The sequence below is a fragment of the Monodelphis domestica genome, chromosome 5 (genome assembly GCF_027887165.1).
Source record: "Monodelphis domestica isolate mMonDom1 chromosome 5, mMonDom1.pri, whole genome shotgun sequence".
NCBI classification, from domain to species: domain Eukaryota; kingdom Metazoa; phylum Chordata; class Mammalia; order Didelphimorphia; family Didelphidae; genus Monodelphis; species Monodelphis domestica.
This window is the reverse complement of record NC_077231.1, coordinates 132656334-132681702: the sequence shown is the minus strand read 5'-3', so window position 1 is coordinate 132681702 and position 25369 is coordinate 132656334. Positions and strand designations below refer to the sequence as shown.

General features: G+C 33.7%; 1 protein-coding gene across 4 annotated transcripts in view; it reads left to right on the top strand.

Annotated features, from left to right (window-relative positions):
* Positions 1 to 25369, top strand: part of ABCC9 (ATP binding cassette subfamily C member 9) — a 194794-nt gene that overhangs the window by 99386 nt on the left and 70039 nt on the right. For 2 of the 4 annotated variants that reach the window (XM_001362608.3, XM_001362697.3), the window contains exons 17-21: positions 1531 to 1636; positions 9491 to 9529; positions 10979 to 11080; positions 12939 to 13023; positions 14608 to 14688. In XM_001362608.3, coding sequence (XP_001362645.1) covers positions 1531 to 1636; positions 9491 to 9529; positions 10979 to 11080; positions 12939 to 13023; positions 14608 to 14688 — 413 coding nt within the window. The remainder of the gene's footprint in view (positions 1 to 1530; positions 1637 to 9490; positions 9530 to 10978; positions 11081 to 12938; positions 13024 to 14607; positions 14689 to 25369) is intronic. The other 2 variants (XM_016425869.2, XM_007503530.2) reach the window with 1 other exon arrangement.

Genomic DNA, 25369 nt, shown 5'->3' with positions numbered 1-25369 from the left:
TACCTGCTAGCACAATTTTTGGCTGATGGGGAAGTTAAGTGACGCAAAGTGAAGTAGGAAACAGTCAATTCTCAGGAAAATTTGGGCAAACATAATGAACTATTTAAATATAGCATTTTAAGATTTTTGAAATATTTTTGATCTGACTTAAAATTTAGAATTTAAGACTAGATCTACTCAGATTAAGGCAAAAAATAATAGTGGCATTTATCTCGAAAATGCAAGAGAAAGGACCACGGTTACATATTTCATACAAAAATAATTTATCAGAATCCTAGGATTTCGGGTTGAATGGACTTTAGAAATAATCCAATCAAAAGCCTTTATTTTGCACATGAGGAAAGAGAGCAAGAGACATCCTTAGACTGACTAGGTCAGGATTTAAGTGTTGAACTTCCAAAGGATGAATGTAGAGCTCTTTCCTTATTTCATTCACACTGGAGATATCTTGACTCCATTAGAGAGCTTTAATTTTCAGAGTACTCTGAGATCAGGTATTGACTTGCATTTCCTTGCATTTCCAGTTCTTAGCACAGTGAACAACACAGAATTGTTGGCTCTCTGTTTATTGCCTACTGACTGGAAGGGAACTTATCAATCATTTAGTCTAAGACCCTTTATTTTATGAGTGAGGAAAATGAGACACTGGAAGATAAAATAACTGCTCTAAGATCAAATTGGTAGTAGTAGAGTAGGAGTTCCAACCTGGCTCCTGTAATAATAATAACTATAATATGACAATAGCTAATATACAGATAGTACTTTAATATTTGCAAAGGTCTTTATTATCTAATTTAATAAATATCTACTATATAAGTTATGATATTCATTTGGATGGAAACTCTCTATAGCTCAAAAATAAGCATATACAAAGTATGTACCTTAGTGATAACAATGAGTTGAGCCCAGAATTGAACAGGAGAAGAGTGGGCTGCATTGCTTCTGGAAAATTGCAAAGTTCTTTTAATAAGTTTGAGCTTCTTCCTGAAAAAGGCCCGTCTTTTTAATAACAATCTTCTTCCAGAGATGACATATAGCTACAAGCCACAGAATCCTACAGTCTCCAAAAAAATCAAAGTTAAGAATCAACCAAAAGGCAGTAAAGAAGCATGTGGAGAGGGTGTGGGACATTATCAAAAAATGACAGCAGAAAAGTAATATAAAAGATATCATAAAGGAAATGTTTGATTGAAAATGTAACTAGAAATGGTGTATGGTAAGAGCAACTAATAATTGATGGAAAGCTGATATAATCCATTGCTTTCCTAATAATGTCAAAAGAAAGTAAAGAAGACAACCAGAACATTGGGCAGACCACTGTATGGTTAACTTATATTAAGATATGGATAGTAGTTATATACAGGATGGCATAGATATTGCAACCTGCATAGCAGAATATTCACATTAATGATATTGGAGTGGTGTAAAGGACATAAAATGAAATGTGAGCTTTTTGAAATAATTTCAGATTACATTTGATACAAAACTTTCAATCTAATCCCATTATTTAATTTTGTTTCATTATTATAGGTCAGTTGACAATGATTGTGGGTCAAGTAGGTTGCGGAAAATCTTCTCTTCTTCTTGCAATACTTGGTGAAATGCAGACACTGGAAGGAAAAGTTCACTGGAGCAAGTATGTTCTTTTTAAAATATTGTTTTTAATACTAAATGAATAGCATTCAAAGAATTAACTTAAAACTCCATTCTGTAATTAAAGAGCAATGAAAAAACATATCATTTATTAAAATACAGTTTACTGTTATAGAGTGGATTTTCATGATAATTCTTTCTTTGTTTTTCCTTCTACTGTTATATTATTCTGTTTTAATTTCCTTTGTTAAACTTAATTCATATCACATCTGCCTATTGTGGGTGCCCCTAAGTTCTTGTCCTTGTCTCTTTTCACTATTTCACTTAGTGAACTCATCAATTCTCATAGGTTCAATTGTCATATTTATGCAAAATGTTCAGTTGGTCATATTTATGCAAAATATTCCCAGATCTATATAATCATCCTCAGCTTTCTCCTGAATTCCATTCCTGTATTACCAACTGCAATCCTCGTGCTATCTTTTATTCTTCACCCTGATTCACCTCAATCCGATCAGTTGCCAAATATTCTAGTTTTAATTTTTGCAATATTTCTCATCTATGTTCTCTTTTTACTTACATTGCTATTATCCTAGTTCAGGCATTTATCACCTCTTACCTATCATATTGAAATTGCCTTTCCTTTGGTTTCTCTTTCTCAAGTTTTCCCCCCACTCCAGTCCATTCTCTACTTAGCTACCAAAGTGATTTTCCTAAAATAATTTTCCTGAAAAAATTACTTTCCTACCACACATTTCAGGAAACTCCAGTGGTTTCCTGTTACCTCCAGGATCAAATATAAAGTCTTTTGTTTGTCATTAAAAGCTCTTCAAAACGAGGCCCTTTTTTATCTTTCAAGTCATCTACCTTTCTTGCTTCTATACATGCTATGATTCAGTCACATTGGCCCCTTGTTGTTCACTTATGACACTTGACACCCAATCTTGGTGCCTGTGTACTGACTGTTACCCATGCTTGTAATATTTCCATTCTTTCCAACTTAGTCCATGAGAAGACTTCTCTATTTGGATTAACATTTCTATTGCCTCCTATTTAGTAACCTAAACCCTGCTCTTTTGCTCTATCTTGCTGGGCTTTCCATCTCCATACCACTTCCTAGCCTGCTCCATGCTGTACTGCCCCATTTGAGCACCTTTATGGCCCTTTACTCCCTTTTAAGCTCCCTTTTATTGGGTTATTCCCCATTAGAATGTAAGTTATCATTTTTTCATACATTTTTCCCACAGTGTTTGGTGAAAGGAGGTGCTTAATAAATGCTCTATTTAGCACCTCTGCCTCATAGTGCCCCTAGATTCCTTTGAGGTATACCTTAAATGCCACCTCCTGCATAGTCTCTCCAGAACCACTCTTCCATCACCTTTCTCTCTAAGATTACCTATATAACATATACTCTATATATTTTATTATATATATATATATATATATATTTATTTATTTATTTATCTCTCTCACTAAATGTAAACTTCTTGAGGATAAGGTCAATTTTTGTTTCCTTTGTATTCCTGGCACTCAGCATAGTGCTTGGCATAAAATACATGCTGTTGACTAATTGACAGAATTAAATAAAATTATATCAACAACTTAGGATTCATTTCCTAGTCCTTTATCTTTTTTTCTACCATGGGAAAGATATTATATTTGAAATTCAGAAGAAGCAAGCCAATATTCTTCTGTCTTACTGGATGATGATGTTTTCAGCCAAGGAGTACGCTCCCTTGTGTTCTATTATGCATTCTATTTCTTCTCAATAGCCAGTTCATCGTACTCAAGGAAGTGTTGTGGTTAGGGGAAGGAATTCAACCTGTAATTTCTTGGCTTTAGAAAATTCCTGGGTAAGGAAATTACCTTTTACCAATGTGGGTCTACACTTTCTCTGCAGTCTTAGAGAGATGCTTATAGCATTGAGAGGTAATTTAAGAATTTCAAGATAATATAATATTTTAGTAGTTAACATTATTTTTATTAACAACCATCCTCTAGTATCACCATATCTAAGAATTGTTAGTTAAAATTTGTATTATGAGCATTTAGACTGGGAAACAGTAATCACTTAGATTTAGTAAGACATTACATGTGGACCAGAAAAATTAGCTGTACAAATATCATATGGGGGAGAAGGGTTGACATAGTAAAGATTGACATGGTAAAATAGTTTGCATGAAAAAAAGATTTAAAAGTTATAGGGCAAAACAAGCTTCATGTAAACATGCATGGTACAATGGAAAGATCATAGGCTCTGGAGTCAGAGGGTCTAGGTTCAGATACCAATTTTGCCACTGAATTGGGTAAGATATTTAACACTTCTGGCATGAGTTTCCTCAACAGTAAAATGAGAGGGTTAGATTAGATGACTTCTGAGAACCCTTTTTTCTTCAGATTTTTGATATTATGATCCTATGAAAGCCTTATGTCAAGAAAAATGGAAGTGAAAGCACAATAGAAAGAGTGATGAATTTAGAGGCCATGTTTGTCAGGAACAGTCTCTGTAATGTTGATGCCCTTTTTGAAATGCCAAATAGTAAGCACCATAATCCAAATGTGATCTCACTTGAGAATAGTACAATTGGATTTTTACCACTCATCCCAAAACTATGATATTCAAATATTCAAATTAGGCACTTTTTTCACCCAAATTAAGCAAATTTATAATATAGTGACATCCAAAGGCATGGATTTTTTCACTGACTTCCTACTTTAATGTCGTCTCCTGTGAATTATATTGTTTCTGTTTCTGGAAGTCCTCTTTTTTTATGGCAACATTTTCATATGAATATAAATTTAGCCCTTTTAATCATTCTTGACACAAAGGGTCCAGATATAATTTCAGGACCTCTTACAGTTCTTGTGACTTTCAGTTCCTAATGGTGACTACCAGAATTCCTTATATATTCATGCTAACAGGGCTTCAGAACAGAAAAAAAATTATTTACATAGGGCAAATAGATTCTGATCTGTGGCCCCTTCCAGGGGGATTTGGAGCAGAAAAGTCCTTGGAAAGCATCTAGTTCAAACCCTGTTTTTAAAAGTGAGGATACATTCATATTAGTTGACTGAAATCTCTCTCTCTCAAGTTACCAAAAATCTTTGGTAAATTGGATGTGCTTTTTCCAGGTTTAAGCCTTTTTGAATTATTACTGTTGTTCACCCTCCTTGATAAGTGTTCCTGATATTGCTTTGTTTGACCCCTTTGCTAGTTTATCATTCATAATTCCTCCTCCCATAACTTTTCTTTTGGCAACCTTCTCAAATCTCATGAGTTTAATGATCATGTCTGTGCTGATGACACCCAGATCTATTTATCTAATTCTACTCTTTCATATGAGCTTTAATCACACATCCCCAATGCCAATTAGATATTTCAAACTGGATTCTCAAAGACATGTCATGTCTAAAGTTGAATCTTTCCCCCCAAACTCTGCCTTTTCCAAACTTTCCTTCAAATCTGTCAGGTTCATAGTTTCTGGCATCTCTTGGACTCCATGCTCTTCTTCATTATACATATGGAATTGGTTTCAAAATGTTCACTTTTCTGCCTTTACAACATCTTCCTCATTTGTCCTTCTTTCCTCTCACACAGCACCTCAGCTCAGACCTTTGTCTGGTTTAATCTACATTATTGCAACAGCCTCTGAATTGGGTTCCTTCCCTCAAGTCCCTCACCACTCCAGTTCATCCTTCACAAATTAATTTTCCTTAAGCACAGGTCTGGCTACATTATTCCCCCACTAAAATAATTCCATGCGCTTCCTATTTGCTTCTAAGATAAAATAAAAACTCTTGTATTTAGTTTTTAAGCTCAGCACAGGCTCTCCCCAACCTATATTTTTAGCCCCTCTGAACACTACTCCATGTCTTGCACTCCACAGCAAGTTGACATGCATTTTTTTCTTTATGACACTCCATCTCCCATGTCTTTGCACTGCTTTTCTGCCATGACTAGGATGCATCTCCTGAGCTCTCTCTCCTTTTTAACACCAACTAAAACAAAATCTTTTTTAACTCCTCCCCAATTTATAGTGCCTTCCTCTCCTAATTCTCTGAGATCAGTGCGCTTTCCACTATATCATTACATCTTGTAGCAGAAGTAGAAAAAGTTTGTGTCTGTTGCTCATTTTCTACTTATCCTGTTTATACCTTGTTTTGTACATAACTTTCTTTGCATATTGGCTCCTTGAATAAATCATAGACTCCTTGAGAGCAGGAACTGTCTTTTGCCTCTTTTTGTATCCCCAGCATTTAGTATAGTGCTTGGAATATAATAGACAATAAATACTGATTGATGGATAGTTTAACTACATTGTATATTTTTGTATTTAATAATTTTATATTTATGCTATATCCATATTTTATATGTACTTATTATGCACACAACCCCTTTATAATGTAAGCCGATATGAATAGGTATTATGGTATTATTTATACTTTTTATTCTTATTGCCTAGCAGAGTATCTTGCACATAGTAGGCACTATGATAAATGTTTTTTGATTAATTAATTGACTAACTAAAACTGAGTTCCAAAGAAGCTATGTGACTTGCCCAAAGCCTTTGTTGGTAAATAATCAAGCTGGGATGGGAATCTTTGTTTTCTGATTCCATATCCATTTTTGATCCCAAATCTTATACCGTATTTCCCCAAAAAGGAACCCAGCAAGAAAAGGGGTCAACTTTGCTCCTTCACCAGGAGTTTTGTACCTGTTTTCTCTTTCATCAGCAATTTTCCTCCCATTTATATTTTCCCCCTCTGTTGTTCCTGTCTTTGTTCCTGTAATGGGTCATAGACCAATCTTCCAGAATCAGATGCTCCAGCAGACATCATAGTCCCTTATATTGGTATCTCTATTCTTAATTATACTTTTCTGCTCCCTGATCCTGAAAGATAAATGGTCAGAGATATGAACAAAACATTCTCAAAAGAATTGATATTAAAAATCACATGAAAGAATACCCCAGATTGGCAGAGATTACTGAAGAAAGGATTAGCCAATGTTGATGGAATAGTGAAAAGATCAACACATGAATGCATTATGGGTATAACTAGGAATGAGTGTAACCTTTATGGAAAGCAATTTAAAATTATGCAACAAAAGTAACTAAAATATCCATACCTGTTGAACAAGAAATTTTACCAATAGGTACATATCCTGGAGAGGTCATTTATAGTATCATCTTTTGTAATAGCAAAGAACTAGAAATGAAGTAGATACTCATTTGGAGAATGGCAAACAAATTGTGATCTGTAAAGGTAATAGAAAAGTATTATGTCACAAGATACAACTAATGTGATGATTTTAGGGAAGCATAGAAAGACGTTCATGAATTGATGCAGAGTGAAGTAAAAAGAACCATGAAAATAATACACTCAATGTCTATAACAATGTAAATGTAAAGAACAACCACAACACAATCAAAAATGAAATTTAAATGCAATTTCAAAAATTACAAAGTACAAGCTTGATCCCCAAATAAGAGTTATGAAAAGACATTTCTCATCAGATGTGTGGAACACCAAGAGTGGTATACACATGTGTACACATATGCTTTTTGAGATATTGTTTCATTTTGCTTATTTTTTTCTTTTTCCTTTTTTTCTTTTAAAGATAGTATTTTATAGCCCATATCTTTCTGGAAGGAGAGAGAGGGAAATTTATATGAGGAAATTTAGGTAATATAAAAGTAAAGGTTTTTCAATATAAATGTATTTTTAAACATTAAGCAAAAGAACACAGTTTTATGTGTCAGAAGAGGGACAGGCCAAAGGAAAGCGATTATTTTTTTCAAGATGAACTATGGGAAGGGTTAGACAAGATGAGGATCAAGTAACATTAAAAATGGATGCATTTATAATAAATAGAAAATGACTTGTTACTGTTATGGGAGCTGTTTCCAAATAGTTGTCTCTATGTACTTAGAGCACTGACTTTTTAGAGCAAAGATCTAAATTAATATCGGATTAGAAGAAAAATAAGGTGAAATTATGACCATGGATTGAGGAAATTCTAGATTGATCTAGTCAGGAATGGAAAATATACACATCAACACAAACTATCAGCATTTCCCAAGGGAGTTTAAGTGATATAAATCAACTGCCATAATTAGGAGATTAAAGGAGTCTAGAAAAATATCTTGGTCAGCAAACACTTCTCCTTGACAAATGTTGCCCAAGGCAACTGCAGTTTAGGATATACACTTGGTTTTAATGGCTTATGAAGGAGGATGGAAGATTATGACTAGTATCATCTCATAAAATGGAGAGAAGCAGTGTACAGAAAAAAAACACGTTTACATAAAATTTTACAAGAAACTCAGTTTAGCCAGATCATTCCAAGGGCCAAAAAGAAGAAAATATAGTAAATGATCCTTAAGCATTTTATAATTTTTTTTATCAATAACAATATATACTACATGTAAACTCTAACATCACTGTCCCTGATATCTCAACAAAGAGAATAAAAATGGAACTAAAGAAAAGGAAAAATGGAAGGAGTTTCTGGGCCACACCAAGGACATATAAAAGGATGGCTATGTTGGAAGTGATATGATTTTGAAGGCAATGAGGAATGAATTCTCAAGATGTTAGGAAGAGGAAAGGATATCAAATGCTTAAAAATTAAGCCTTTTGCCATGGATAAAAAATGTGAGAAAATATCCAAAGCCAATAATATCTCATTTCACATTTCTATAAAATCTTTATGAAAATTATGATTCTATATGATAAGCATTTGCTAAGTCCCGTTATATGCCAGGTAATTTGCTAAGTGATAGTGATATAAACAAGAAAGAGAAGTCAGTCCCCATCCTCAAGGACCTTATAATATAATGGAAAAAACAGCACATAAAAAGAGGCTAAAAAAGGCAAAGGGGAAAGGGTACTCAGCACCAAGGCATGAAACCAAGCAGAGAAGCTAATGGCAAATTAAAAGATGGCTGGTACTTTGAACCTTCTATTAAAAGAGGCTATCAGAGAAGGTTTTTTAAATTATACTGTGCCCTCCAGAGAAAGACTAGCAACTGATGAGATTTGAGTAACAAGGCTGAAGCAGTCTTCATTATGATGAGTTTTTTGGTGATGAAATTATCTGAGAATGAGTAATAAGTTTATCCTGGTTGGCATGATGAAGATAGTGATGGGTTTCCTTATTGAAAAATGAAAAAAATAGGTTTTCATGAATTATGTTCTGAAGACTACATCTTTATATTTACATGATTGGTCACAAACTGTTGGAAAAAATCTATATCATAGAGAGAGAATAAAAGATCCTACTGTGTTTATTATTGATCATAAAAAATTTTTCTTTTGTTAAAAAGCAAAATCTCATTCTATAGGCTTTTTTCCAACAAAGTATCTTCAACACATATACATACATATGAAATTACATTAAAAAAGATAGGAACAAGGACATTTTTGTTTGGTATCATTTTTTCCCTTTATTTCAAGTGAGGCATAGACTTTAGATGATACCTAGTACTGATTCCACATAGAAAAGGGATTCCTGATGTGTAATGAGAACCTCAGATTGTTGATTGCATCAAGACATGGAAAAAAATATTGGAGATCATTCTAAATGAGATAAAAATCATTCAAAACCACCTGAACCTAGTTACAACCAGTATCCGTTATGGATGAGAATAATATAGTTTCTATGAATTAGTAAATATGTGTTGTTTAGCTGATGACACAGAAGAGTAGCATTTTATGTTTAGTTTATTGTTATGAAATTCTAAACTTTATTTTTCTTTGATATAAAAATAAAAAGATCATATTAGGAATTTAAGTATTTAATATATCTAATGTTTTTGTGCCCCCCATATAAAATATGTACACATTCATTATATTCATTTTTTTGAATAATGAACATTGTTTACCATACTTGCAGTGTAAATGAATCAGAGCCTTCTTTTGAAGCAACCAGAAGGTATTATTTCTATTTTAACTGTGCTTAATAAAAATAACTTTTCTTTCTCAAACTTTCCTTGAAACCTAATCTTTTACTTCCTGGTTATTTTGTTGTTTCTTTTTACATAACAAATCATTCATGAGAATGTGTTAGCCCAGTTTTAAGGGCAGTGGTTCTCAACCTGGTTATGCACATTTATCAGTTTAACAGAAGTAAATTTATTGGGCCAGAGAATTTGTTCACAGTAAGTCACATAATCTTCATCTCAGCAAAAATTGATATTGTTTTTTTTTTTAAATCCAAATTGGGATTGAGCTCTATCCACCTAAAATTACAGGTGGGAGTGAATGGGAAATAAATGGTGATGGAACATTGGAGTCTTCTATTCAGATAAGGAAGGAGACCCAGAAGTAGCAGTGCTAAAAACTTAAAGAATCAGTATGGATTTTTGTGCCCAAGGTTGGTCACCACTGTATGAGTATGAATACATCCATCTAAGAAGCAATATCTGCTTATATTACATTCTCACATCTTTAAATCCTTGAAAATTGATATTATAGGATGATAGTATTTCTAACTAATATTGTATATACTGCATATTCCATATACTACATATTTCCTTCTTAACTTTAAATTGCACTTACTGATCTCAAACTAACATAGAAAGTTTGTCCTAAAACTGAACTGGATCTCAAATTCCATCATCTTCTTTAGTCTCAGTTCAGGGACAGTTTCTTAATTACTGCATATCTGATGAATAGACATTTGGCATGATTTCTAAGAGTAATAAAAAGATAAGTTTGTAATTATTATGTTGTATAAATTCTTTTAATATGTAATTAAAATTCATTCTACTTAAATATAGTGGTCTTTTCTAATACTCTTTAGGACAACAGTATCTTAGGTTCAAGGAGTATATAAGCATTCAAAATATGCTTTTAAAATGTGCCTAAGCCACAAAACATATCAATCCATTATGGTGCATCTGATGGAAGTCTGTCCTATTTTTTAAAGGATCAGCAGAACAAAAACAACAAAATCGGTGCTTAGAGACAGTGGCTTAAATAGAATAGTAAAGATATGTGACTATGCAGAATAGTTCATGACTATTATATGTAATTATTTTTAAATTTCATATATAGTTACAATAATTCTGAAAACTCAGTTTGTAACTTTATATTTTAAATTGTAATTTCCTTTAATTTAGACAGAGTTTAAAAGTTTACATTTAAATGTTTTTCTACACACAAAAAATGTACCTCATTTTCTTTTTGATCACATGCCAGGCTCTTTAGATTAGGTATTAACAACAGTTAATTAAGAAGATTGGTGGATTTTGAAAATATTCCCCTTAGATCCCTTTTTGTTTCTATTTTTAAACCTCTTGACTTTCAGCTACAAGTGAAAAAATGTGCTTTCTTTGTATCACTCTGTCATTTTTATTTGCTTGTTTTTCTGATTTTGTAGCAGGAACAGATATTCTGTGGCCTATGCAGCTCAGAAGCCCTGGCTATTGAATGCTACAGTTGAGGAAAATATTACCTTTGGGAGCCCTTTCAATAAGCAAAGGTGATTATGAATTTATCATAAATATTAATCAGAATACAAAAAATGAATTATTTTTAATTATTGTGATTACTATTTTTCAAGTGATAGATCAAATAGATCTCCCCATTTCCTTGCTTTCTCTTTCCATGACCTACCACCAAGATAAAGGGGGGTAGCCACATGAAAAATAGGATTCAATGGAAAGCCCAAGTTATCTTTAACTGTTTGGACTCATCTTCATATGATATATGTATAAATGAACACATGGACATAGATATGAGAGTGTGTATTCATTTCAGGTTGTAGAGGGCAGTAGGGAAAAAAAGGGTGAATTAGAAGGGGAAGATGACTGAGGTGGGGTAGAAGTACAATTTTGGGGCAGAGGGAAAAGATTCCAGGCACTGGGAGTGGAAGGTATACCCCCCTTTTTTAGCCACCACTATGTGGCTCCTTTGTTGTTCTGAGATCAGGTTTCCATCATTATTCTTATGCTGCAGAACAGTTAACTTCATTAAGTGGAGGGAAAAAGAGAGAGCTTGATCTTAATCTTAAAGAATAGGAAGTAATTTTGTAAGAAGATAGAGGATGGGCATTCTAAGAAGTTGGAACTATCTAAAAAATGAAGACTGCCCAAGACCCAAGATTGATTCGGGACAGAGTGTGGTCCTGATTTTCCTATTCCTATCATATCCCATCATTCTCCTAGTCCTCTAAGCTAAAAAAATTAACCGTCCGTGATTCTTCCTTTCCTTTTCCTCCTCAAATTCATATCTGACTTGATTAGATAGTTTGTATAATGGAAATAAAATGCTATAAAGGTAAGGAGAGTCCAAATTGTGGAGGATTTTGAATGCCAGACAAATCCTTCTGTGTTTTAATCTGTAAGCAATGGCATGTATTTTCAAGTTTTGATCATAGCAATTTTTCAGGAAAATTAGTTTTATGGTAGTATGTAGAATTTAATGGAAATGGGAGAGGAATACTTGGGACACGGAGACAAGTTATCACATGGCTTTTGGAGAAATGATAATGATTGCTAGGCCGGTATGGTGAAAATGGAAACAGAAAATAAGTCAGACGAACAAGAAATGTTTTAAAGGAATGTTTACATGATTTTTACAACTTCAAAACTGAAGGCACATGAAAGAAAAAGGAACGTCAAGGAGAGGAGCTTGTTTAATTGGGATAGTTTTTAAAAATGGCAAATTTAGAGACATCTGAATGACTTCATGTGTTCAGTGAGTTTTAAGATTGGAAGTCAGGAGAGTGTATAGGAATGAATATTCGGATTTTTGCATTATCCACATGGAAGTCATAGTCAAGGGAGAGGGAATAAACATGTAAGAGCCTAGAATGGGCCAGGCATTGTGCTAAGTGCTTTACAAATAGTTTCTTACTTGATCTTCAGAATAACCAGAGAATTAGATACTATTATAATCTTCATTTTACATTTGAAGAAACAGAAATAGAAGATAGTTAAATGACTTGCCCAGAGTCACATAGTTATTAAGGGTCTGATGCTAGATTTGAACTGCGATCTTCCTGAATCTAAGTTTAATGTTGTCCATGGAGCTTCTTAGCTGCCTCTGAGATTGAAAGCTTGGTAGCTGATAAACTCTAAGAGGGAATGAGTCTGGAGAGAAAAGAGCCTAATGATAAGATGTCTTAGCTGACCACAAATTTAAGAGATTTTCTGTATTTCACTTAAGGTATAGGCAGCCCTTAAAAAAGCATGAAATTTGCACTAACATTTGTAAATCATACTAAAATACTGTCATATTGTCTAGTTTTGTCAACTCAAGATATGTAGGACTGCAGATTACAGCTACCAGTTCCTGAGCCTTAGAACACAGATCTAAAATTCCTCTTTTCTCTGAAGGTACAAAGCTGTCACGGATGCCTGTTCTCTTCAGCCAGATATTGATTTGTTACCCTTTGGAGACCAAACTGAAATTGGAGAAAGGGTAAGGTAAAAATTAGATCGTCTACAATTTATTTAAATAAAAGACAACATGGAGAAAAGCTTTGGATTTTTCTCATTAACTTCCCATGAAGTATAGCCAGAGTTCATAGCCTAAGTTGTATATATTTCACTAATCCTAGTAACAAGACTGTAAATGGCATCTAATGCTCTATACCCCTGGGTGGTGGAAATAATTGATCTCTTATGGCTATCAGACAAAAAGTCCTTCCATCCTCATCACCATAAATACTTAAGGACATTTCCTAAGACTCTCTTTTATACATTACCCCACTCCTCAAAATGTAATTCTGTTTCAGAAAGACTTTCTCTTATGGGACCATTGAAACGATTTTAGGAGTCTAAGTCATTCAGGATGATCAAGGCAAGCAGGGAGAAGTGAACCTCCAGGAACAGTTGGTGTCCTGTCGCTATAGAATTCTGAGTCTATGCTACAAATACACTGGGATAGAGGGATTCAGGGGAGTCCTTGGTAGGAACACCAGCCAATAGTTTTCAGGGTAAGATTAAATGTTCTTTGAATATCTCCAGAACAATTTTATTCATCCTATCTAGTTATTCTCAAGATAAAGTTTGGCAGAAATTTGGTAGAAAACTTGGCAGAAAACTGATGTTCAATACTTGATTCAATTAAAAATAGTGTTTATTAAGTGGTTTTCTTAACTGTGTGTCATCTGTACATCAAGATTATTGCCTATAACTTTTACTTTGCAATCCTCTAATGTATCTCCTCTTATAGACTATCCTTTTATCACTAGGTAAAAATTGCCTTAGACCTATCTTCTAATATTCAAGCAAAACTGGAAATATGTCTACATCCTGAAACTTTTACTACTTGACTACAGGAAAGCATATTGCCACATAGGGATCTTGCTGAGATAACTTGTAACAAATCAAAATAGAGAATCAATTGGTAATTTTAGGGAAAAGAAATACAATAATAAATAACAATTGCTATTTTATGGTTTCTTTTTAGAAATAATAATAATAATTTATATTACATAAAGAAAATATATTATAAATAAGCATTAAACAATCATATAAGTAGAGGACAAAAGTTCTATTCCCTAGTAAATATAAAATTTGACTCAATTAAAATTTTGATCATTAGAGTTATCATTTTATGAAAGTACCACCAACATTAGTTAGAGATAGATAAGTGATGAAGTGTATGAAATATATTAGAGACAGAATTGGAATCTGGCTTCAGATATTTACAAGCAGTATGACCCTGGACAAGTCACTTAACTTCTACTTGCCTTGGTTTCCTCAATTATAAAAGGAAAAAAAGAACAGCATCTCCCTCACAAGGTGTTGTGAGGATTTAAATGAAATCAAGTGCTTTAACAGTGCCTGACATGTAGTAGGTACTGTATAAATGCTTGTTCTTTCTCTCTTCCCTTCCTCTTAGAAATTACTTAAATTTCAAGGACTAAAAATGACTAAATTCCTGATATTAAGAAGGATGGTTACGTTTAAAAAGTAGTTTTGACTTTTATGTGTTGTCATATGCAAATCATTTTCTTTACTCAAATGACTAATATTTATGATCTATTGTGTTTATTAGGGGATTAATTTAAGTGGAGGCCAAAGACAAAGAATCTGTGTAGCCCGAGCTCTCTATCAAAACACCAACATTGTCTTCTTGGTAAGAATAATTCTTTTGCTTTCATATTTCATTTTTTTTACCTTAAAGAAGTAGACACTTAAAGATCAAGAGGAGTGTTTATTTACCAAAGAAAACATAGGTTAAATTTATTGTCTTATAGAACACAGGATTAGGTTAGGCAGAGAAGACACAGAAAAATAACAGATGACTGTAATGCCCAACACTAAGTACACAACATAATAGTGTATTGTTAAGTGGCTCAGGTTGTCCTCCCAGAGGACACCACTGAGGGGTCCAATGAATTACTGAAGGTTGACTGGATTATAATGATACATCGGGAAGAGTTTAAATGCTAGAATTCAATTTAAACTGCCACAATTACAATTTAATTTTTAAAACAATTATTCCAATAGGTCTCCCTGACCCTGGATCCACCATTCTACCCACTGTGCCACCCAGTTGACCCTGTGATTCATAGAAATCCTGAAAATTTTCAGGATTTAATTTTATTTCTTCCTATCTTACTAATATTATCAGTAGTCTCGGTTTTCCTCACTGATCATGTTTTTTTTTTTTTTAATTTAAACCATTATATCACTTGCAAATAGGTATTCTATCTTCTTTTTGTTAACTTCTTTACTTGTTATTCTTTGCAATTCTAAAACTATTTTACATAACACTGAGGTAGAGAGATCTTGTTTTGGCCCAACATTTATTCAGAAAGCCTCTAAGTTTTCTTCATTGCAAAAAAGTGATAGATTTTGCTTATAGATACATTTTTTTATTATTATTAAACAGACACATCTTAGAAAAATGGGAAATTCCTATAGTATCTATAAGAATATCTTTACTCTCATTAAAAAAAGAACCACACACAATATTTTAAAATTGTTGCTATTTTATTAGTAGCTTACTTGTTTATTTGTTTTTTAAATGAAGACTTATCAGCCTTCTGGCTATAGAGATATAGATGGTCAGATAAGCACTTTTGATTTAAGCCATTTTAACTTAAACTATTTTTAAACTAATCTAATTAAAAAATGTATTCCAAAAGGGATTAAGTCTTACAAAATTCTAAACTGAAATAAAACAAATATTTGGACCAAGAAAAGGGTTTTTCATCATGTCTTTTGCATCTGGGCTAAATGCAAGTTTTAGGGGCAAGAAAAGTAGTTTTAACTTAATGAAATCAATCTAGAAGGGTATTGTGTTGGATAACATTAGTTATGAGTGTTTAAAGTAGATTTGTGGAATAAAACAATTGACGTGTTTATGCTAGTGCAGTTTAAATGTTTTACTTATACACCTATCTTTCTAATTTGTGTGTATATAGCAAAAAAAGTGAAAATATATTTTGTCAGATACTGCTTCTCGGTTGCTTTGCTTATAATAAGATTTCTTAGTCTAATTATTTTCCTGATGTTGAGCCATCTTTGTATTCTTCATATAATTCTAGTTTTGTCATAACAAATAATTTTTGGATGTGTTACTAGAGCCTTTTGCTATGATTTTTTTTAACATTTCCCACCAATATTAGAATACATGTAGAGTTGCCTTATGGAAGGAGTTTGGTAAAATGTTCACTTTCCTCAATTATTAAGAATCATTTTTGTAGCATAGTTACTTATTGCTCTTAAATGTTTGACTGAATTAATTGTAAGTCCATCTGGATGTACAAAAAAATGGCCCTTTGAAGGTAGTTTCTTGATGGTTGGTTTAATATTACTTTCTGAGTCAACCAGTCAGCAAGCCTACCTGATTTCACTTAATGCATTGCACCAGGCAGACTATTGGCAGGATATTGTACACATACAAATAAATATAATACAAGATCAGATGTGTTGAGGGCAAAGAAAAAGTTCAGAAAGTGTTCTAGGGAAATTTTTGGAAGAAGAGTTCACTTTCAACTTGAGGGCTCAGAAAAATCTTCATGGATCAGAGGATCACAAATATGGTGCTGGAAAGGACTTTAAAAACCACCTAATTCTAGACTCCTCATTTGACAGATGAGGAAACTATGTTCTGGGAAGTTAAATGATTGACCTAAGGTGATAAGGAATAGTCATTGTCAAGTGAGAGAGGCAAGACTTAACCCAAGTTCTCTGACACCAGAACCAGCATGAGGAGCCAGTTTCTGAGCTATATTTTGAAGAAAATGAAGGATTTCAATAGTTGCCTAGGAAGGAAAAGCATTTTCCAAGCATGAACAATGACTTACTAAAGTATACAGATGCAGACAACAGGAAAAAAACCCCAGTAACAAATGGTTGTCCAGTGTACCTAGAATTTAAATCTTTGTGATCCCCTTTGGGGTTTTCTTGGCAAAGATACTAGAGTGGTTTGCTATTTCTTTTTTCAGATATTTTACAGATAAAAGATACTTAGGCAGGGTTCAGTGACTTGCCCAAGGTCAGCAGATTGTCTGAGGCCAGGTTTGAACTCAGATATTCCTGACTCCAGGACTGGCACAGTGTCCACTGCACCACTAAGCTACACTTGTAGGAGAATAATCTGCAACATAGCTATGAAAATTTGCTGATTTTCTTGTTGCCCTAAGGGTCAAGCATTAAAGTTTACATTTTATCCCATAAGCAATTAGGGAATTTCTGAAGGTTTTTAACTACAAGATTGAATGATTTTAATGACCTGAACATTACAATTATCTCAGTGATAGTAAGAAAGATGGACTAAAGGGTGGTGATATTCCAGACTGGGAAAACTATAATAGTCTATGCAGGGAGTGTCAGAGACTATGCTAGGGTGGAGGTAGTGCAAAGGGAAAAAGGGAACAGATGTGAGAGGTACTGTGGGAATAGCATTGACAAGATTTGGTAACTGATTGGATGTGGGCAATAAAGAAGGACACAAAGTCAAAGATTGACATTTTCAGCTGAAGTTACTGAAAGAATGATAATAGTGTTATCAAGAAACAGGGAATTGGGGTGGGTTGGAGGGGGAAAAAATCACGGGTGACTAACTCCAGTTTTTCAGTGCCCTCTTCTTGTCTCAGACCTGAGCAAATCACTGCATGTATATTGATATTGGATGGCCAGTGCATATATATGCATTTTATGTGGTCTGCAAATAATTTTGTATTAATTCATCCTAAATTTTCATTTTCTTTTTTAATAGTGTTGTGATTAAGGTTCTATATAGTTTTCACATTAACTGTTTCTAAGCAGCCTTCTTCCATCCTAATTTCAGTAGTTTGGTTTTTGAACTCAAATGAATGATTACAGACTTGTTATTAAAACAAATCTAGTTTGTTTTGGCTCAATGTATCTTCCATGAATTATAATGTTAAATTTTGAGGTTTTCATTGATTATATTAATTTTATTCCCAGCTTCCTGTCATTAGAATGCTCGATTATCATTCCCTTTTTGTGTCACTGATTAAATTTATTTTTTAACAATGTCATGTATTATTATATAAATGAATTTTAGTTTTTTTTCACTAGTACCATTATGGACCATGTGATAATAGAGTTGAGAACAAAACCCTGTGACACATAGCTATATAAATTGAGATAGAACCATTAATGAGAATTCTTAGGCATGGTCATTTGGTCCACAGATAGATCAAATAGTTCATATTTTGCCATTTTCTTGAGAAACATATCATGGAAAACTTTGTCAAAAACGGTGATAGTTCCATATCTACAAATCTAATGAATGGATGAAACATGAAAAGAAAATATTTTCACCTGAGTTGTTCTTAGTCAACCTATAATGACTCTTGACCACTATAAATGCTTATAAATCAAGCTGTTTTAATAATTATTTCTAGTATTCTCTTTCTGTGTAATTATGAATGTCAAGGTGACATAGTCACTTTATTCCAAGGTTCCTTCCTTTCTCCATCAAAATTGAATCTACAATTCAATCCCCAATAGATATTTTTGGGCAAATGAAGTCGGCAAATTAAAAACAATATTTATCTAATGTTCTACTTTCCTAGAGCTGCGCTCCTCTCATATGATTATTATAGCTTGCCTTGTGAAAGTTTTATAATCTTTAAAAAGAAACATTCTTATTTGCTGTTTCTGGCAAGGTAGTCTTCTCCAAAAATATGATTGTTGTATGTCACTTTTTAAAAATCCTCCCCTAAGTGTGCACTCTTTACTGTGCTTCTACACTTTGGTTCATTAATTCCAAGTAATACAACTTGTGGTTCTAGATATTAGTTCTTACAAATATCTGAACTGGGTTCATTCTTTGAGATTTCTCACTAATAGAGCAATAAATGTACTTACCCAGGGGAATTCCTAGAAACATAAATATTGTAGTTCATATCTTTCTAAAGATCCTGTTTCCTTTTCTCCTCTTTCCCCTTTTACCTCAGCAAGTAATGAAGATCATTAAATAGTTGCAAAAAAAGAAAAGATTTATTAATAATGGGAATTAGTCAATCAAATAATAGAAACAATTCCCCTTTCCAATTTGATTCCTTCCTTCTCTGAGATTTTAGAATTCTTTCTCCTAAGCAACAGTCCTACCACAGACTTCATGTCAATTTAATTTACTATATGGCATTCCCTGTGCTAAGTTCTGGAGACACAAAGAAATGTAGAAGATAGGCTTTGAGGGGACAGCTGGATATCTCAGTGGATTGAGAGCCAGGCCTAGAGATGGGAGGTCCTGGGTTCAAATCTGGTCTCAAATACTTCCCAGCTGTGTGACCCTGGGCAAGTCACTTGACCCCCATTGCCTAGCCCTTACCACTCGGTAAGGGTTTAAAAGAAAAAGAAGATAGACTTTGCTCTCAAGGAACTCACAGTCTAATAAGAGAGACAATAAGCAAACAACAATCCAGGATATAGTCCATGATTAGGGGAGATATATTCTTGTGTCCATTGCTTCCTATCTCAAGGATCTGCCTGTGTACTTTTTATTTGCTGCACTTAATTACACCTCCTACTCTCTATGTCCTCAGCCTCCACAGCTCTCAAAAAGCTCTCCCTCCACCTGGAGTCCTTCTTATAGTAGCATAATTAGTAGTCTTCCTCCTCCTCTAGTAACAATGCAAACAAGATGGAATTAAATAAAATTTCCCCCCAAGCTCCAGTATTTGAGTGCCAGGACCAAAGACCAGTTGCAAGAATGTAAGGCTAAACAGAAGACACAACTATGGCTCTGGAGCCTCTAGAAGATATAGATGTCTTTTCTACAGCTCTAGCAGATCTGTGTTAACCCCCAAAGAGGCAAAAATGCATCCTGTTTGAAAATTTAATTCTTCTTGTTAACTCAAGGTAATATTATGCAGGGTAAATATTGGATAAAATACCAAGACTGGAGTCAGAAAGACCCAAGATCAAATGTGGCCTCAGATACTTACAAAATGTGATTTTGGGCAAGTATCTGCCTCAGTTCCTTCATTTGTAAAATAGCTGAAGAAGGAAATAGGAAACCATTTAAGCATCTTTGCCAAGAAAACCCCAAATGGAATCAGGAAGAATTGAATGTGACTGAAATGATTGCACAACAAAATATACAGTGGGAGGAACATGAATTCTATTGTTCTGAAGATCTGAGCTTCAATATTATTTCTGCATCTTAATATCCATGTTAAGAATGTTAATTTCCCTCTATGGACCTCAGTTTTCTCATCTTTAAAATGAAGAGGCTGAACTGTGATGGTTTTAAGAACCCTTAAATATTTTAAATCTTTGGTCCTAAATACAGCCTAGGAAATGTCATCCATGTCTTTGCATGTTAAAAGTTACAGCCCCTATTATACATAGCTGTATCTTCTTTATGTAATCATTGATCATTTACATTTACATCATCCTCACCATTTCTGGTAAAGTTTTAAAAAAATAATAAACTCTAATCACTTTATTACAGTAATTACAGAATTGTGGTAACATAACTGTAATATGTTAAATACATCTTGCCTATTAAATGGCAATCATTAACTAAATCAGAATGCCCAGTGAAAGACTTGTTTCAGTAAGTATTGAAATATCATCACATCTCTTTGTCCAAAAATCTTTGTTTGTTGGTGTGCAAATTACCAACACTTTGACTTGTCAGAGGGAGAAAGGATAAACCAGTTTGTAAGATGTAGAGCTGGAATAAGGTAAATGTTTAAGAACTGGCTCTCCAAAAAAAATGTATGCACTATATTATTTTAAAGTTTAATCTGCATTATTAACATTTCATCTATCATTTTCTTAAGTCTAGACAATCATGAAAACAATAAATTTCTCTCTGATTTGTAGCATTTGTCACTTTGCAAGGCATCAATCCTTATATTAAAAATTTAGCACTTGGCTTTTGTTAGGCAGGATGAGCCAACTCCAACACATCCCTAACTAGATGAGTTATTAGAGGTCATCCAGTTCATAAAATGAGTTCACCCCCATTTTATAGATGAGGAAACTAATGCCCATGGAAGTGAAATTACTGGCCCAAGGTCACACAGGTATCAGAGGGAATTTTAAGACCATGGTCCTTACTGTCCTACACCAACCTATTACCGTTATACCTTTACAGACAACCCAGAGAAAACTAGATTATGAAAATTCAACTTAAATCCATTTTACATTGCTTATTTACATGCTCAGAATTTACCAGAATAATGCGGAGTACTCTGGGAATTGTTTAGCCTCTTTACAAAAGAAAATATTTTCTTCTACTCTATTGGAGCCAGAAATAAATCCTAAAGACATCTGGATTATAACCATGGTAGCTTCCTGAATTACTCAAAGCCAGCATTTTCCTTCCGACTCAGTCTGAATAAACGCAGCTGCCTACATAACCTAGAAGTCTTTCTGACTAAATGGATCATTGAAATGTGTCCTCAGTAGTAAGTGGATTATAATTCGCTCCTCTGAATTATTTTTTATGGAAACTAAAATTTAAATTGTAATTTTTAAAGAGTTTCCTAATAACTAATGTTTCACATTTTTATTACTGAATAATTCTGATGTCTCATAATAACCTTGGTGGTACTTCAGATTTTATGTTAGTGGTGACATCTCCTTTAATGAAATTCCAAAAGATCAGAAGGTTTTCTATTTTTGCATAGTATGTTTTCTATTTTTTCTAGAAAACATCTTGCTCACATGACATATTTTGATATTTGTTGTTGGTTAGTCATTTTTTAGTCATGTACAGCATTCTATGACCCATTTAGGGTTTTCTTCGCAGAGATGCTGGAGTCGTTTTCCATGTCTTTCTCCAACTCATTTTACAGATGAGGAAATGGAGGCAAATGGAGTTAAGTGTCTTATCTAGGGTCACATAGCCCACTCAGGGTCTGAGGCTAGGAAGACAAGTCTTCTGACTCTAGGTCCAGTGTGCCTCCTAGCTGCCTAATTTTATTTATTAGGGCTTTATTTTTTGAAAGCAGCTGGGATATATCCTAAAGTCAGTATAGTGTTAACTAGATACATATGCAACAAAGCATAGCTTTGGATTCAAGATGTTAACCTGGGTGGGAGACATAACCTTGGCAATTTTTCCAAGAATGAACTTGAGTAAACCATTGTTAGCTTGGAAGGAATGGGACAAAGCCTTCGCCATAAGTCAATGAGTCAGATAGCATTTATTAAGGACTTTCTATGTGACAGCCCTTGTGCTAAGCTTGGGGAAAGGCAAAAACAAAACAAAACAAAACCAAAAAAAAACACAAAAAACCCCTCATAATTTTTGCCCTGAAAGAGCTCACAATTTTGCATTTAACTTGCAAAAAGTCCTATATACACATGTAATATTTACATATGTGATATTTGGGGAGCAATTTCAAAGATAAGGTATTGGGGTGGGAGCCGATGGTGAATATTAGGAGGTGAGATTAGCCATGGTGAATAGAGAGAGTTTTGGAGTCAGCCAGTGAAAAGGCATGGAATGGAGAAAGTGGAGTGTCGTCATATCAGAAGAAAGGTGAGAATGCCAGTGTTATCAGATCATAGAGTAGGAAGAAGGATGTAAAGTATAAAGGGGCCAGAAAAGTAAGAAAAGTCCAGGTTGTAAAGGGTTTTGAAAGCCAAATGGGAATTTTATCTTTGAACCTATAGTTAATAGGGAGCCATATGAGGTTATTGAAGAGGAGATGACATGGTCATACCTTTGTTCTCAGAAAATCATTTTGGCAGCTGAGTGAAGGATGATTTAGAGTGGGGAGAGACTTGTGGCTGGGTGGCCAATAAGAATATTGACTAAAGTTACAAAGGGTTTGGCAAAAAATAGCAGCCATAAAACTAAACTGTTGAATTTTTTTTAACAGGAAGATTAAGCAGTTAGAGGTGTCTGCTATATCTTAGAGAAAATCATTAACAAAGGAGAAAGGATTATAATAATACTTTTATAATTAATACAATTTTTCTTCTGCTTAGGAAATGTCCCAAATGGGTTTATATTAGTGGTTTTTAATAATGAGTCATTAATGGAATCCAAATACATACAAAGGCAAGTCCATCTTTTTGTAGATAGCAGCAGCACCTCTAATCATAATCTATAAATATAGCACTTGCATAAAACACTGACAGAAAAAAAATCTGTAACATTCTATTGTTTTATGTGGTTATGGCACTATCTTATTTTAGAGTCTATAATTGATGAGCCTTCTTTGAAATTTCCCGATTCACCTATTCAAATGCTATGTTGCTATGATTTTTAAAAATTGTGCCATACTAGTGTTTTGCATTATCTCAAGTCATGAAGGTGATACTTATGCAGCCAATTGTAATATCTTTTAGAGAAATTCAGTACTATTTCTTTATTTATATTATTTATATATATTTTTCCTAATGAGTACTCTAAAAATCTACTATCATTTTAGAGCATAACTCTGCTTTTCCCAAACCATTTATTTTAGTCCTATTAAATTTCCTTATTTCCACCTGGGCAATCTTCTTTATATCTATTTTAATTATCAGTTATTTAACTGCATAGAATTATTACTCTGGGTCTGGAATTTTTGATAAATATTTAATAACTCATACCTTCAGATAGAATAGTTGAAATTTTCCTCATGTAAATAATCATTTGTTATTTAATTAAGAGTTTCATAGTGAATGAGAATATAAGACATAATCTTCTTAGTTCTGCTGTTATCATAGTATATTAATTTAGGCATCTTCATTTATAAGTGGGATGGATTTTACTATGAAGGAAAGAATATCAAAAGATTCCACCAGTTTGCTCCTCTCCTACCATTGTTTTTAGTATTTTCTGGAAGTTTAATGGAACTTTATGGGCATTTGCATTTTAAATGGAAAGTTAAAATAGTTGCATTTGCTTATGCATCCCACATCAAAATTCAGTAAAAGATGTTAAATGTGGGTGAAAGCATGCTCTTCCCTGAGGCATCTTGTGGCAAGGATAGAATAGAAATTGATTGCTCCAGCTCAACTAGTACTGAGAATTGAAGATTTTCTTTACTTTAAATACCATTTCTTCTTCATCCATTCCCTTCTCTCCATTCATACAGCCACGTCTAACCATATCAATCCTTTATTCAATAAATTCAGTGCCTCCCTTTTATATCTAATATCAAACATAGATTTCTCTGCCTGATATTTATAACCTTTTATAATCTCATTTCAATTTACCTTTCCAGGTATTTTATTTTCCTTCACACAATCTTTATTTCAGAATTTCAGTGTACAACCAAACATGGGATAAGTATATGAATGACAACCCAGGAGATGAGTCAAGAAAAGTCATATAGATGGGAAAAATATCAGAAGAGAATAGCATCACAAAAACCCAGTGGAAAGTAATAAATGAAATCTAATCCAGACTTACCCCAGAGGTCTTTCTGGATCTAATCCTTTTATGATTTTTCACACATAAAGTTGAACATTTTCTATCTGTGTGTTTGTAAAGGTTTTCCTAATGCCTGGAATACATTTCCTCCTTCTCTTAGAATCCCTTGTTTTATTCAAACTTCATGTACATTTTGAGATAGCTGCCATACTCCACAGCTCTAGCACTATTCAGAGGGTTTGTACCTTCTGCTGTTTCTGGCATAACTCCAGAAAATAGGACAAGGTGGCAGTATGAATGCTACATTAAAAAAATCCTTACCTTTGTCTTGGAATTGAAACTAATTATTGATTCCAAATCAGAAGAGTGGTCTAAGGGCTAGGCAACTGAGGTTAAGTGACTTGCCTAGGATCACACAGCTAGGTCTGTGTGATCAGACACAGAAGTGTCTGAAGTCATATTTGAACCAAGATCCTCTCAACTCTAGGTCTGGCCCTCTATCCACTGTGCTCCCTACATGCCTTGATACATTTTTAATGTAAATAAAGTGTTAAGAATAAGAGAGGAAGGGGAGATGTGGAGGAGTTGCATTTTGGCTTTGGTAGAAGTACCAAATTGATGAAATCATGGATTATCATAATATTAACATATTAAAGATATCTCCTTTTTTTCTCTCTCTCTTTCTCTCTATCTCTCTCTCCCTTTCGTCTATCTCTGTCTCTTTTTGTCTCTGTGTCTGTCTGTTTCTCTTTCTCTCTCTCTCTCTCTGTGTCTCTCTTCCTCTTCCTCTTCCTCTCTTCTATCTCTTTCTGATGAGCTCTGATGATTATATCATTATAACAAATTATTATTTATTATGTTGTTATAATAAATCAGATCCTACCAGGTAAAACAAATATTTGAAAGCGTTAGTTTATACTTCACATAGAGCATAAAATATGTACCATTGTTTTTAGACTGTACCTAGAAGATAATACCTTCACTTGAAAAGTCTTTAATCAATATG